Source organism: Primulina huaijiensis, chromosome 14 (assembly GCF_012295235.1).
Source record: "Primulina huaijiensis isolate GDHJ02 chromosome 14, ASM1229523v2, whole genome shotgun sequence".
Lineage (NCBI taxonomy): Eukaryota > Viridiplantae > Streptophyta > Magnoliopsida > Lamiales > Gesneriaceae > Primulina > Primulina huaijiensis.
The window spans coordinates 12,050,901-12,066,395 of record NC_133319.1 but is presented as its reverse complement, the minus strand read 5'-3'; the positions used below and the strand labels follow the sequence as shown (position 1 = coordinate 12,066,395).

The 15,495-nt window shown below is 35.2% G+C and overlaps 2 protein-coding genes across 2 annotated transcripts; one reads left to right on the top strand and one right to left on the bottom strand.

Annotated features, from left to right (window-relative positions):
* Window positions 1–10,527: 10,527 nt before the first annotated feature.
* On the bottom strand, window positions 10,528–11,157 carry LOC140957983 (uncharacterized). The gene has a single exon (XM_073415391.1). It carries the CDS (start codon window positions 11,155–11,157, stop codon window positions 10,528–10,530), a length of 630 nt encoding a protein of 209 aa, XP_073271492.1.
* Window positions 11,158–11,877: 720 nt separating this feature from the next.
* Window positions 11,878–13,361, top strand: LOC140957982 (uncharacterized). The gene is made up of 2 exons (XM_073415390.1): window positions 11,878–12,462; window positions 12,604–13,361. Exons 1-2 carry the CDS (start codon window positions 11,878–11,880, stop codon window positions 13,084–13,086), a joined length of 1,068 nt encoding a protein of 355 aa, XP_073271491.1. The 3' UTR covers window positions 13,087–13,361.
* Window positions 13,362–15,495: the final 2,134 nt, after the last annotated feature.

Below are 15,495 nucleotides of genomic sequence, written 5' to 3'. Positions count from 1 at the left end.
GGTAAGGTGTGGGTCCCACACATTAAATAAAATAAAAAAAATGCTTTCTCACTATCTCACCTCGAAAGAATCTGAAAAGTTGTTGGAGGGAATTAGTTATAAATATAGCTCAATTCCTTCAGTTATTGTATCCCAAAATCAAAAGCTTTTCAGTTTTGATAAAAAGAGAGTGCATAGAAAAAAAGAGTGTATTTTTTTCTTGAGTGCGGGAATTCTCTTGTGTGAGTTAGAGAAATTATTTTCTCGGTATATTCGGGTTGGGAGTGTGAGTAATATTGAGTGTATTGGTGTATACACTTGTTGTAATATTTCTTCCAGTTATAAAAGTGGCAGTGCTCCGTGGACGTAGCCTATATTGGGTGAGCCACGTAAATCTTTTTGTTCTTGTCGATTATTTTATTCCGCAATTTTTGGGTACTATATTATCATCTTGATCGGCATCGCTTCGAGTGTAATTCCCCAACAACTGGTATCAGAGCCTTGTTGTGAAAATTCTTAAGAATTCTGAGTATGCTCTGTGGTTGTAGCTTTGTCTGATATTCCATATCAGAAAAGATTTTTTAGATTTTTTGCTAAGGCTAGAGAAGTGATGGCCCGAGATGATGGATCGGGACCGGGAATCAACAAGTTCGACGGTACAGATTTTACGTTCTGACGACTGCAAATTATTGATTATTTGTATAGCAAGAAGTTGCATCAACCTCTATCTGGAAAGAAGCCGGAAAAGATGGAGGATGATGACTGGAAGCTTCTTGACCGACAAGTGTTAGGTGTAATACGATTGACCCTAACGAAGAACGTGACACATAACGTGGCGGAGGCAAAAACAACGGAGGGGATGATGTCCATTTTGTCGGACATGTACGAAAAGCCATCGACAAATAATAAAGTATATCTCATGAAGAAGTTATTTAACTTGAAGATGAGAGAAGATGCATCGGTGGCTAAACACATCAATGAATTCAACACGATTGTTTCACAGCTGACATCGGTTGAAATTAAATTTGATGATGAGATTCGGGCACTTATTCTTTTGGCGTCTTTACCAGACAATTGGGAACCGATGCGGGCAGCGGTTAGCAACTCTGTTGAAAAAAGAAAGCTACAATTCAATGATGTTAGAGATCAAATTCTTGCTGAACAAGTTCGCAGGATGGATTCGGGTGAAGGAACATCATTGAGATCTGCTCTAAATATCGAGAATAGAGGAAGGGGCAGGAGTGGCGAAAAGAGTTTTAACCAATGACATGGTAGATCCAAGTCAAGAAATGAAAAAGACAAAAGCAACTTTGAAAAGAATGTGAAGTGCTGGAGCTGTGGTGAGACTGGTCACTTGAAAAAGAATTGCAGATCAACAAAGAACGACGCTAATGTTGTTACTGAGGAGGTACATGATGCTCTATTACTATCCATGGAAAGCCCGGTTGATTCTTGGGTTATGGACTCGGGAGCTTCGTTTCATACCACTGATAATCGTGATGTATTCGATAATTACATTGCGGGAGATTACGGAAAAGTTTTCCTAACTAATGGAAAACCTTTGGAAATAATTGATATGGGTGATATCCGGATGAAGATGACAAATGGATCTGTCTGGAAAATCAACAAAGTAAGGCATGTACCAAAGTTGACACACAATCTGATTTTAGTGGGACAGCTTGACAACGAAGGTCATAATGTGACCTTTGGTGGTGGTTCCTGGAAAGTGAAAAAGGGAGCCATGATTGTTGCTCGAGGAAAGAAAATTGGAACACTTTATATGACTTCCAGTTTGAGAAATAAATTAGCGACTGTGGATGCTGGAGCTAATTCAAGTTTATGGCACAGTAGGTTTGGGGATACGAGTGAGAAGGGAATGAAAATGCTTGTTTCAAACGGAATGCTATCGAAATTAAATATCGTTGAACACAAGCTGTGTGAAGCTGTATATTTTGGAAAGCAGAAAAAGGTGAGCTTTTCAAAAGAGATTAGAGAACCGAAATCATCGGATTTGGAGCTGGTACATACTGATGTATGTGGACCATCTCGTGTGACATCCCTTGAAAATCACTCAAGATATTATGACACTACTGTTGACGATTCGAGCAGGAAATTTGGATTTATTTTGTGAAAATAAATCGGATGTTTATGAGACTTTTAAACAGTGGGAGTTAACCATGGAAGATGTGATGGATTCACTGTCATCCAATCACATGTGGGAGTTGTCAGAATTTTCTGAAGGTAAAAAAGTTTTACATAGCAAGTGGGAGTACCAGTTAGAACATGACGGTAGCAAGCGGTACAAAGAAATACTTGTTGTAAAAGATGAAAAGGAAGTCATTGGTTACACTGATATTTTCTCTCTGTTTGTAAAATTAACTACTATCAGGACTGTACTGGATTGATGGTAAAAGAATATTTGCATCTGGAACAGTTAGATGTAAAGACGAGGTTTTTTCATGATAAACTAGATGAAGAAATGAATCAATCACATGGATTTGAAGTACGAGAAAAAGAGCAAATGGTGTGCAAACTTCAGAAGGACTTGTATGGTCTCAAACAAGCTCCAAGACATTGATACAAGAAGTTTGATGGTGTAATGAAAAATGATGGTTTCCTGAGGTATCAGGCTGATCACTGTTGTTATGTGAAGTTTGATGGTTATTATATCATACTACTGATATATGTAGATGATATGTTGATAGCAGGAGCTTGTCTGGAGGAGATTGATAAACTCGAGAAAGAGTTATCAAAGGAATTTGCTTTGAAGGAGTTGGCTGCTGCAAAACAAATCCTTGGAATGAGGATCCTTAGAGATCGGGTGAATTGAGTCTTGAAGCTTGAGAAGATTCCTGGAAGCAAGAATCCAGCTGATATGCTCACGAAGGCTATTATCATTGGAAAACTGAAGTTGTTTTTTGACTTCAGTTGGTCTCCTAGACTAACAAATGAGGTATGAGCTGCTGCACTGATGATGTGAAGACATGATTGAAATCAAGTCTTCAAGTAGAAGAATTGTTAGGTAAGGTGTGGGGCCCACACATTAAATAAAATAAAAAAAGATGCTTTCTCACAATCCCACATCGAAAGAATCTGAAAAGTTGCTGGAGGGAATTAGTTATAAATAGAGCTCAATTCCTTCAATTATTGTATCAAAATCAAAAGCTTTTCAGCTTTTATAAAAAGAGAGTGCATAGAAAAAGAGTGTATTTTTTTTCTTGAGTACGGGAATTCTCTTGTGTGAGTTAGAGAAATTATTTTCTCGGTATACTCGGGTTGGGAGTGTGAGAAATATTGAGTGTATTGGTGTATACACTTGTTGTAATATTTCTTCCAGTTATAAAAGTTGCAATGCTTCTTGGACGTAGCCTATATTGGGTGAACCACGTAAATCTTTGCGTTCTTGTTGATTATTTTATTCCGCAATTTTTGGGTACTATATTATCATCTTGATCGACATCGCTTCGGGTGTAATTTCCCAACAGAACAAGGTCAAGTAAGAGTCAATTTCCTCTAGACCAATCCTTGCAAGATAAACTTATGATTCAAAATAACAGGTTCCTAGAAATAGTACCGGATTCCTCTAAACTTTTCAGAGATCTTGGAAAAATTCAAAAGACAGTACAGAATTATGGCAATATGTTGTATTATGTACCACAAAATGTGGAGAAAATCCTTGAAAATCAGGAAAAAATTCTCGGAATATTAAAGGATATTTGAACAAGAATTCAAAACCTAGAACAATAACCAAGTTCTAGTAGAAGGACTTCAGAAGGATGATTACCACCATAATTTGGTACTGAATCCTTTATTCGAACAAGAATTCAAAACTTAGAACAACAACCAAGTTCTAGTAAAAGGACTTCATAAGGAAGGCTATCACCATCATTTGGTACTGAATCCTTATTACATTAAGGAGGGAAGGCCAAATTGATGCCAAAACCTTTAACTGAAGAAGAAAAAATGATCAATCTAATCAAAACAGTATCAGAAAAAAAATTAATCTGATGACAACTTTAGAAAAAATTGGTGTAGAGGATCTCTAAAACCTTGCAGAATCTTTTGCAAATCTCAAAGTTGTAGATCTAAAGATGAACACAACTGAGGGTAAACAACCCACCATAACCCGGTCATCTTCGCAGGAACCACCAAGAGAAAGTGTGGGATCTCAGAATATAAAAATGAAAGAATTCCAACTAGACTTTTACACTGGTGGAGAATCACACCCAGTAGGAACAAGGTCAAGTAAGAGTCAAATTCATTCGCAAAAAACACCCTATGAGAAATCTGTTTTAGAACATATACATCCTTATGGGATTATGCTTAACCTAGATGTATTATACTTCAAAAATAGAAAATATCTCATAGATGACTGGACATCCGCCATGAGAATCACAGCAGGCACACTTGATCTCAACAAAGAAGGATTCCTTAAACTTTTAGAAATTAGTCTTATGGGATCAGTAAAAATTTCTTGGGACATGACTTCAATAGAAACCAAAGAATTAGTCCTAGCCGGAGAATCTCTTAGCGAGATAGCCGGAAGAATTGCTACTCTTTTTAAAGCACAATTTATAAAGGTATATTATTTTAACAATCAAGATACAGAGAAGAAAAAGAAATATACTCAAGCTCTGTATAATCTTGAATTACACAACATAAGTTTAATATATGAATATATTATGTTATTCACTAAATATAGATGGAATTTTTTGGTCGAAGAAGATATAGCAATGCAACTTTTCTTCGCCAAAGCAATGCAACTTTTCTTCGACCAAAATGCCAAGTCCCTAGAGGGAAATGCTAATAAGGGAATATGTCCCTGACAATCCAGATACATTGGCACGAAGAGCCTTTTTCTCAAATGAAAATTGACATAATGGTGTCATCTGGCAGCTTTAAAAAAGAACTACAAACGATTAAGGGTTATTAACAAACGTACTCTTTGGGTTGTAATTAAAATGATCTTCCAACAATTATTGGAAGTAAACCACAAGGCAGAAGAGGAAAAATTTTAGAAATCGTCCTTAAGCCAGAAGTGGAAGAAGTTCTTGGAAACCAAGAACAGTTTGATCTAAACAAAAGGCCAGGTCTTACAAATCTGAGCAAAGAAGTGGACCCTCAAGATGTAGGATATTATCTCAAGTATCGAGTACATCTAGAAGCACAGGAAGAACACCCACAAAGAAAACTTTCAGAAGAGCTCATACTCGAACAAAGGAAAGTTTTAAGGATCGTAACTGCTGGACATGTGGAGCAATAGGTCATATCTCAACCAACTGTCTAGAAAATGAAAAAATAGGTATTAAACGCTTCGATCCAACCCCGGATATTGAAGAAGCAGTTTATTATCAAGATCTTAGTCAAGTATATGGTTTTGAGGATATTGCCTCGGACGAAAGTATATATGAAGAAGAAGAATTCTTATGTCAGGAAGGATATGATGTAGCAAAATCGGAATTTGAATGAAGACGAGATGTTTCGACACGAAACACGTGAAGATTTGTCTGGTTTCTTTAGTCGGACAACAATATCCCATAACATGGTCCACATGATCATGAGAGAAAATCCTAGCTTTCAAAGGTATCAGGGATTCTCTGCAGGACAAACAGAAAAATTATTAGGAAGTCTTGGTCTAAGAAATAGTAAGCATCATCTAATCTACAAAGTTTCCAGAAGAGAAATGACAATTCCAATAGAACTTACAAGAAATAGAACGGAGATGCAGCTAACTCCTTCTGAAGAAATTAAGGAGGAATTACAAAAACTCAAGATAGAAGTAGCACGAACGATGTCCTGGATTCATATCAGAGCAATCCAGATTATGATAAAATCTACTTTTAAAAAAGGAATAGATTCACCCATTGATATCGCTATATGCGGTAAACGAATGGGTAACCCTCAAGATTCAGTACTGGGAACAATATCAGGAAATCTCTGTGCAGTAAAAATTGTAGAAGTAATTTACCAAAGAATTGCCTACAATCTGGCAGATCGAGATTTCAGCCAAGCTTTGACGTTGCATCAGAACTTCAAAGAAAAAAGACTGATGAAAGAGGTTAATACACCATATTCTGTTAGCTATCAAATTTCATATTCTATATCTAATACACATCATTCAGAATTATTTATTAGAAATGAGTTTACTGAAATACCTGAGATATTTGGAAAAGTGGCACAGGCAATTTATCTAGAAAAAGTTAAGTTTCCTTTAATACATGAAACAAATATCCAAATACAAGACAAACCAATTCTACAGAGGAATCAAAGTCTTAGTTTGGAATCAATAAGACTATCTTTTCAAGGAGATAGAATTACGAGCTACAGGTGGGGAAAAACACATGTCCAAGAAACCCAACAGGCACTAAAAAAATTTTCGACAATAAGAAAGCTTTGATGTCCAGAAGGGTGGAAGGAAGTAAAAATAGCATTTGATATTACGAAGCAAAAGAATTATGTTACTTGTAATATCATATACTATTTAGAACAACCTATGATGGGATCGATTAGGGGGATCATAATTGATCTACAATAGCTCGGTTATTGAAATATTGAACATCGATGAATTAATTCGAGTTTGGTTTTCAGACCAAGCGGAAGACACTCGAAATAATCTTTCGTAGAAACCGATTAAAATTTTTGTAAAGAATTTAAAATATATGCAAGTTGAATGAGTAAAAGTATTTTAGTTGAAGAAATTTATCAAATACTTGGTATGCAATATTTTGGTTTTTGAAGAACACATAAAATGCTTCAATAATGCATCTTTAAAACTATGAAAATGATAAGTAAATACAATAAATAAATAGACACGAATTTGTTTATGGATGTTCGGAGATTTCAAATGCTCCTACGTCACGCCTTCTTTCCTTTCGGAAGAATTTACTAGAAGACTTTGATTTATACAAATTTTTGTACAAACCCACTCCGGAAAGGCAACACCCAACTAGAACTCCTAGCACTCAAGATTGTAGGCATCACCTCACAATCAGCATATTATTTAATGTCTCATATGCAAAGACTACAGACACAATGTTTTACGTCTTTGTGTAAAGACTCACTCAACTAATATTTGAAGTTTAACTCTCTTGTATATGTGTGAGTGATTGTGTGTGAGGAATTTATCAGTTACATTGTACATCTCAAATGTATCCTCACACAAGGGCATGTGCTCTCAATTAGCTGATTTCTTCATGCTAATTGCCCATGCTTTGAATCCTCTTCAAAAGCTCTTGTTTGATCTTCAAGATGTTGTATTTATAAGCCCAAACAATGATATATATGTTAGACACAATAATATGACCGTTTGGAAAGTTTATGTACTGTTTCTGAAATTGCAACGATCAAATTCGTCTTGATGGACATTTTCCCGACTGGTCAACTCAACTGGTCATTCAGTTCAACTGGTCAGCAGCTGGTTCAGTTCAGTTCAGTTAATCAGCTTCTAGTTCGGTTCAGTTCAGCTAGTTCAGTTAGTCCGGTTCAGTTCAACTGGTCTGGTTCAACTGGTCTTCAGCTGGTTCTAATCAACTGCTCTTCAGCTGGTGGTTCAGTTCATTTCAGTTGATCAGCAGCAGCTGGTTCAGTTTAGTTCAGTTGGTGTGCTGAAATAAGCCTAAATGATTTCAGTTTGTGCAAAACCAGTATCTTCATTGTCATTTATCAGCATCTTAATATTCGATTCAGACTTTGATTTCTGAAGATGATTTGTAGATCATCGTCTTATCTTTCCAACACATACTGAATTGTTTCATTTCGATAACCGATCTGAGAGATATGACTAAAATACCACAACTGCTCAAAATCAAGTGATTGCTGTTTTCGTGCAATCAGTTTGGTAATTCAGCGATCAGTTAGACCTTGATAACATCCGAATTTGCCCAACCGACGTGAAATACGACTTGTTCCAAATTGAGTTCTCTTATCAGTCAATCTAGCAGATTGTCATTTGAATAATCCAGTTGAGAGATAACATTAACAAACCAAAGCTTGCCAGATATTCAGTTTGTGCAGAATTCTGTTTCAGTTTGCTTCTTGTTTTAATAACTTCACACTTGAGTAAATATGCTAGAAACACAATAACAAGTTTTGTTAACACAAAATCAAGATTGCGAACAAGAAATGTTCCAACAATCTCTCCCTTTTTTATGATCATAAAACTTGGATAAACAATCGATTTAACTAACATATTTCTCCGTCTCTTTGTGTGAATCAATTAAATCATATTTTCCAAATATTTTAAGCGCAAAATTTTCTCCCCCTCAATAATTAAAAATAATCTCTCCATTAAAATTTTAATGAGTTCTCCGCCTATATTTTTGAAAATTTGAAATTTATAAAAAAAAATGGATAACTAACCAATTTTCTCCATAGCTCATTTTCCGCTACATCACATATGCTCTGTTTTCAACGAATCAACTGCTTTTTCTCGAGCACAAGTTGTAGAACCCAAAATTCAGTACACGTAAAACCATACATTTATTTAATTGTTAAATCATTTAATTAATTTTTAAATGATTTGAGTGATGTATGATTTATGAAATTGCATTATTTTTAATTATTTATGTTTATGCGATGCACGTTAAAAGGTGTTTCTTGAGTTTCATGTTTCAGGCGATTATTCGATGCGGGATCGAGGAAAAGAGACCGACGACGATTTTGGCGATTTTAAAATTTGGTATTTTATTTTAAGTTAGGATTGGAGCATTTTAAATGATTTATTTATTTTTTTAGCATTTTTAAATCCTAATTTATTTATTATGTGATTTTTAAGATTTTTAAAAAATTTAAAATTGATCACTTGGGTATTTTTATTTTATTGGAGGATTTTAGTAAATTTAGTTTTTGATTAATATTTAATTAGCATGTTAATTATGTTATTAAGTAAAATTTTTCCCTAATTAACTACAAACACACGCACACACACATTTTCACCCACACACAAACTCGACACACACACACAATTCTCCCTTGCAATTTTTTTGAGAGATAGTAGGGTTCTTAGAACAAGAGCAGCCTCCCCCTCCCTTTCCAATTTTCCAGCAATCCTTCGTTGATTTTTAGTATAGAAATTGCGCCATAGTTCGTCCTCGATCAACCCTCGCATCCTTCCCGCTTCGGTATCGTCGTTTCAAGAGTTTTAAATATCAAGGCATGTATATTCTTTTTTTTATGCATCGATCTCGTTATAGTATATATTTTTATGTTTATTATGTGTAAAAAATTCATGTATGTTGTGCAAAATTTGAGAAAAAATTGGTTGGATCGATTTTGAAACGATTTTGGATCTAAAAACCCAAACTCTGCTGTCATTTCATGTACTGTGCATTTTTGGTTACTTATATTGAAATATTTTCAACATATAAAACGTAGTAATTTTTGATATCTTCGATTTGACAATAAATTCGTAATTTTTGGATAAGAAATGAGTGAGTTATGATCGTTTTCGTGAGACTGCTCAAACTGCGATTTTATGAAAGTATGTTCTTGATGTGTTTTAGAAGTTTATTTGTCGCAGGCCTCGTTGGGAACCGTCGGGTGATCGCTGCTGCGTTTAGGTATATGTAGTATGATGTTGGGATGAGTTCTGATGTTTCGTTTCGTGTCGATATTCCTTGGTTGCATTAGAAGGCATAGGAAGCATTTGATATCAAAAATTTGAGTTTATGGGGTTATTGTGTTGCGTGTGGTGCATCGTTTCTTTAGGGACGTTTGGGGCGTTTTTATGGAGTCGAGTCAGTGTCATAGCGTCCTAGGATGAGTCTCGATGGATTGGTTCACGATTCGTATGATTTAGTTAGGACTATTAAGCTTCAAATCGCGGAGTCCAGTGCACTCGGCGCCCGAGCGGTAACTTCTTACCACCCGAGCGCCACTCTTTCTGTCTGAGGTCAGAAGACCTGGCGCTCGAGCGGTAAGATATTACCGCCCGAGCGTGTGGCCAGTTGGAGGAAGGTTTGGTTTTCATTTAGTTTTAGGTTTCAATAGTCTGTCCATGTCTTTTATTGTTTGAGAAATGTTCACACATCGCTTTAGAGTTTGTTTCGGGATTTGATGTCATGGTTAGTATAATTAAACGAGGTCAAGTCCCGAGTGCTTTAGAATGTCATAAGACCATCTCCAATCATGGCACCACATTGGTGCCACACCATTGTGGTGCCATGATATTTCACTCCAATCCAGCACCAAAACTGGCGCTGGATTGGAGCAGCTCTACAAGCTGCTCCACATGTGTTGCTGCGCCACAATTTTTTTTTATTTTTTATTTTTTTAGTTTTTAATTTGATTAATTTAATATAAGTGTTTAATATTTAATTAATTAATATTTTTTTGGAAATTTTAATTATAAAATTTTTAATATTTTGATTAGAAATTAATTAAGTGTAAAAATAAAAAATAAAAAAAACACAGATTAAATTAATAATGCATTAAAATGGTACAAATTATGAACAAAAAACAACAAAAATTACGAAACAATAAACAAACTACGACAACTAACAAACCATAAAATTACGAAACATAAAAAAAAATTACGTCAAAAAAAGATTTTTAGTAATGCGGTAAACCAGATCCCGATCCTCCAATATCTCCAAAATAAGATCCGAAGTTGTCATTTTCTCGACGTTCATCTTCAAGTCTTTTTTGCAATATTTTTTGTTGCTGAGCTTTAGTGTACTCACGCAGAGTTGGATCAGTAATTTTGCTCAAATCTTTGTATAAAATTCTTTCATCCATTTTTCTTTCTTCTTGTTCAAGTCTAATCTTTTGAAGATCGTAGTTTTGTTGTCTTTCGGCAGTTCTTTGTTTCAAAACATTCAATAACTCGCGATGTTGTTCTTCCATTGTACGTTGAATTTGAGATATGTCTTCATCTCTTTTCTTTTTTGATTTGGCTTTTTTCACTCCAATTGGTCTTTCAGAACTGTCACCGATATTGTCATCACTCAAATTTATAGGAAATGTAGAGAACATAGGTGAACCTGATTGGGGCGATTCTTCTAGTGGAGTATCAGATTGTGATGTGTCTAGATAAGTAGCACGCGTCTTAGATTTCTTGGTTGGATGGATTTTGTCTCCTGCAATTTTTTCACAATCCTTTACAATATTCCACACATGATCGAATGAAAATGCTTTGTTATCTTTACTCTCTTGCGCATACAGTATTTTTGCACGATTCATCTACATCAAAGTATACAAAATTAATTACAAAATGTTGATTATTAATAACTTGTAATTTTTAAAAATAAATAAATCACAATATCTTGTTCTGATGCACCACTCGGATTGAGATTTTCAATTTGCCGAACGCATCCTCTCAAATGTGCAACTGAAGTGAGTATGCTTCCAATGCGTTTCTCAATTGATCTTTGAGGACGAGGATGTAAATCACTTCTTCTTTCTTTGTTGTACTTCTCTGCAACCCGAGACCAAAGCTGACCTCTCGATTGATTTATACCTATTATAGGATCCTGCGAAATATCAAAATAAATATGACATAAGAACTTATCTTCATCAATAGTGTAGTTCTTTCTTGAACTTTCGTCCATCATTCTCAAAATAATATGATTGTATTTGTGTTGGATATGTTTCTAAATAGATATAGACTTATTTATAATATTTCGGAGTTATCCTTAGAAATATGAAAAAGAAATGGTATNAAAAGTATGCATCCATACAAAAATATTATACTATGCATGTACGTATCATAAATTTAAATGATACTATGCCATTGATAAAATAAAATAAATCATACTAAAAATAAATTAAAATAAAAGCTTATCCTTACAAATGTAGATTCTTGTAGATAAGAAATCTCATCTATATTATCCTTACAAACTTTATATAAAGTAGTAACAATTACATCTTCATCATAACACAATTCACACTTGTTCAAAAAAAATGAATTCTTCTTCAGGTTCGTCTTCATTGTCTGATAATGAAGATGACATAACTAATTATTTGGTTAACGATGCTAAAGCCATTGATGAAGAAATTCAAGGAGCAATTGTTACTCATATTCATACACGCAATATGATGATGCACACCTATATCAATCAACAACTTAACGAAGGCACGAGAAGAGGATCAATTCCATGTCATGTTGTAATCCGACGCGATAGAGAAATAGCGGATCGTAATTTGTTCAACGACTATTTTTCTGAAAATCCAAGATTTCATGAAGGTTTGTTTCGACGACGATTTCGCATGTCCCGCAATCTATTCCTTCATATCATCGATGCTGTCAAGAATCATGATAGCGACTTTATACAACAGAGTGATGGGTTGGGACGACTTGGGCTATCAACTAATCAAAAGACAACAGCTGCAATTCGTTTATTAGCATACGCCTTACCTGCAGATGCGGCCGATGAATACATCAAAATAGGAGAGTCAACTGCGATTAAATGCTTACAACACTTTTGCCGAGCAGTTGTTGAAGTTTTTGCAAACCAGTACTTACGATCTCCAAATGCCAATGATGTTGCTCCTGCTTGGGCTGGACAATATACAGGCCGTAGCGGGTCTCCAACAATTATTTTAGAAGCAGTGGCCGATTATGATCTTTATATATGGCACGCATATTTTGGTATGCCTGGTTCTAATAATGACATAAATGTTTTGGAGGCATCCACCTTGTTTACCAATTTGGCTCAAGGCATTGCTCCTCCTGCACATTACACTATTTGTGGAAAAGAATATCATACTGGCTATTACTTAGCCGATGGTATCTACCCAAAATGGGCAACCATTGTGCAAACTATCCGCGACCCACTTGGGCCGAAAAAGAAATATTTTGCTATGAAACAAGAGTCATGTAGAAAAGATGTGGAGCGTGCATTTGGTTTTCTTCAATCTCGATTTGCGATTGTGGCAGCTCCAGCACGGTCTTGGCGTAAAAATGATTTACATTACATTATGAAAGCTTGCATTATCATGCACAACATGATTATTGAAGATGAACGTGACGTTAGTGCACCAATTCAAGATGCAATGGAAGCACCTGTTCCAGACGTTGAAATGATGGTCAATGACGAAAATACAAGATTTCAAGAATTTCTCGCTCGTTATAAAAAAATGAAAAATAGAGATGCTCACTATGAATTATGAAATACATTAATTGAGCATTTATGGGAACAATATAGTAATTCGAATATTTAATATTGTATTTTTGTTGTATTATTAATTTAATATCAAATGAACGTGTTTTTTTCAATGATATTTTGATTTTATTAAAATATAGTTTGTATTAAATAATTGTACGTAAATCAAATAATTATTTTGTTAATATGAAATAATTAATTCAAATTTTAATATATAAATTAAAATATTTAAATATATATTTAAATATATAAATTATAATATTTAATTATCATTATATTATCAAATTATAAATAATTAACATAAAACAGAAATATTAATATTAAAAAAAAAAATATATTCTTGGAATATTCTATTGTAGTGTAAAATGTAGTGCAATGTGGTTGGAGATGATTTTAGTGAAACACCAAAGTAGTGCAGTGGATTGGAGATGGCCTAAGCCACTTATTTACTTTGGGGTTGAGTACGAGTAGTACGTCTAATTTATGAAAACTAATCACTTGATAATGTGTTAGTATGTGCAGCAGTGGCCCCAAAGCGAGATCCAACGAATCCCTCTACGCCAGGTAAGTATGTTCGACGTACAAAAGAAAAATATTTTTATGTTTTTGAGTTATGCTAAATGTCTTGTGACCAACTATGAACGGGTTTGGAAGTAGGTTAACGTGGCCGGTGGCTTCTCCACCCCGGTAAAGCATGACCGAGTTTAGATCAGGATTGGAAAGCGGTAAAGCATGATCAGGGACCAATCCACCCGGTAAAGCATGACCGGGGATCTCATGTATGCCGTAGTGGATATCCCTACCAGCCTAGTATTGTGGTTTAGTCTGATCAGGCGCATTTATATATGGGTCACTTGCTTTGAAAAATATCTCTACGCAAAATGATGAAGTTATGTATGTTCAAGAATGTATGATACAAGTATGTTTATGAAAGGTTTTATGATGATGGCACGTCTATGTCTATGTTATTACATTCAGGTTTCAAGTATGTACGCTCTACTTTAAAGAAGCATGTGGTTTTATTATGTCACGCCCCGAGCCCGGGCCTGCGCATGCGTGACTGCACAATGTGCCCCTATAGCAATTACTTCGTATTCGTCCTCGCTTTATGAAAATGATTAACCCAAGTTGCTATAGAAGTCCATTGTAAGCCATTATAAACTCATTTTAAATCTTTGATTTTTTCGATGTGGGACAAGGGTATCACAATCACCCCTCCTTCAGAACGCGATGTCCTCGTCGCGGCCTGTCCCCTCGATCCACCAGCACCGAGAATCTAGAGGTGGCTCCTACAGGTTCAAGATGTGGCTCCTGTCATGTAGCACTTTGCCCCGCAGGGTCAAGAGGTGGCTCCCATGCACGTAGTACTTTGCCCTGCATAGCACTTATTTCCCGGTGTTCCATGCAGGTGACCGGCTCGGATACCATTCTGTCACGCCCCGAGCCCGGGCCTGCGCCTGCGTGACTGCACAATGGGCCTCTATAGCAATTACTTCGTATTCGTCCTCGCTTTACGAAAATGATTAACCCAAGTTGCTATAGAAGTCCATTGTAAGCCATTATAAACTCATTTTAAATCTTTGATTTTTTCGATGTGGGACAATGGTATCACATATTATGTATTACTTGTTATGCCCAGTTTATACGTGTTGAGTCTTTAGACTCACTAGATTTGATCGATATAGGTGAGGATGAGGATGAGGAGACGAGGGGTGGGGACCAATGAGCTAGCGTGGGCTGCACAGGTGATGAAACTTAAAATTAATAATTTATTATATGTTAAAACCTATATTTTAAAATTTAAGTTTCATTAAAATTATAAAATTATGTTATTTTAGTATTTTGTGTTTATATTTAAATGTCTTACTAAATATGTTTTATTTTCAGGTTTTCTACGTGTTAGTAAAATAATGATAACTCAAGCTAGAAAACTCAAATGAAGGTGATTCAAACATGTTTGGAATCCTTGAGAAATTATCTACAACTTTGCAGAAGACATGATTGCTTAAAAAGTTGGTTAAGATGATCAAATTGTGAAAATATCAAAAGGAGGACAAATTTACTTTCATCATGACCAGCATATAGTAAAAAAATCATAACTATCTCAATATTTAATCAAATGAGGTGAACCAAGTGGCCAAATTCATTTACAGACAATTCCCCACATGTTTGATGTTTTGAGCAGAGTCAAATTCGATGATTAAAGTCGTGGAACAAAGCATTGAAAGAAGGGACATGGAATTGAAGTTGGAGGAGACAAAGACTACTATTACAACTACATTGCATTAATAGAATTTTTGACCCTTTCTCTCATTTGGCCTATAAATAGAGGCCTTGTGCTAGCTTGAGAATCATTCTATCTCATTGTAAAATATAGTGTGAGTGTGTATAAAAGTTCTAAGTTCCAATATATTTT

What these genes read in the sequence shown, in the direction of transcription:
- LOC140957983 (XM_073415391.1), bottom strand. Translation starts at nt 11,157, where the DNA reads ATGAATCGTGCAAAAATACTGTATGCGCAAGAGAGTAAAGATAACAAA.
- LOC140957982 (XM_073415390.1), top strand. Translation starts at nt 11,878, where the DNA reads ATGAATTCTTCTTCAGGTTCGTCTTCATTGTCTGATAATGAAGATGAC. An exon ending in CTCCAAATGCCAATGATGTT is followed by an intron (nt 12,463 to 12,603) that starts GCTCCTGCTTGG and finishes AATGTTTTGGAG; the next exon opens with GCATCCACCTTGTTTACCAA.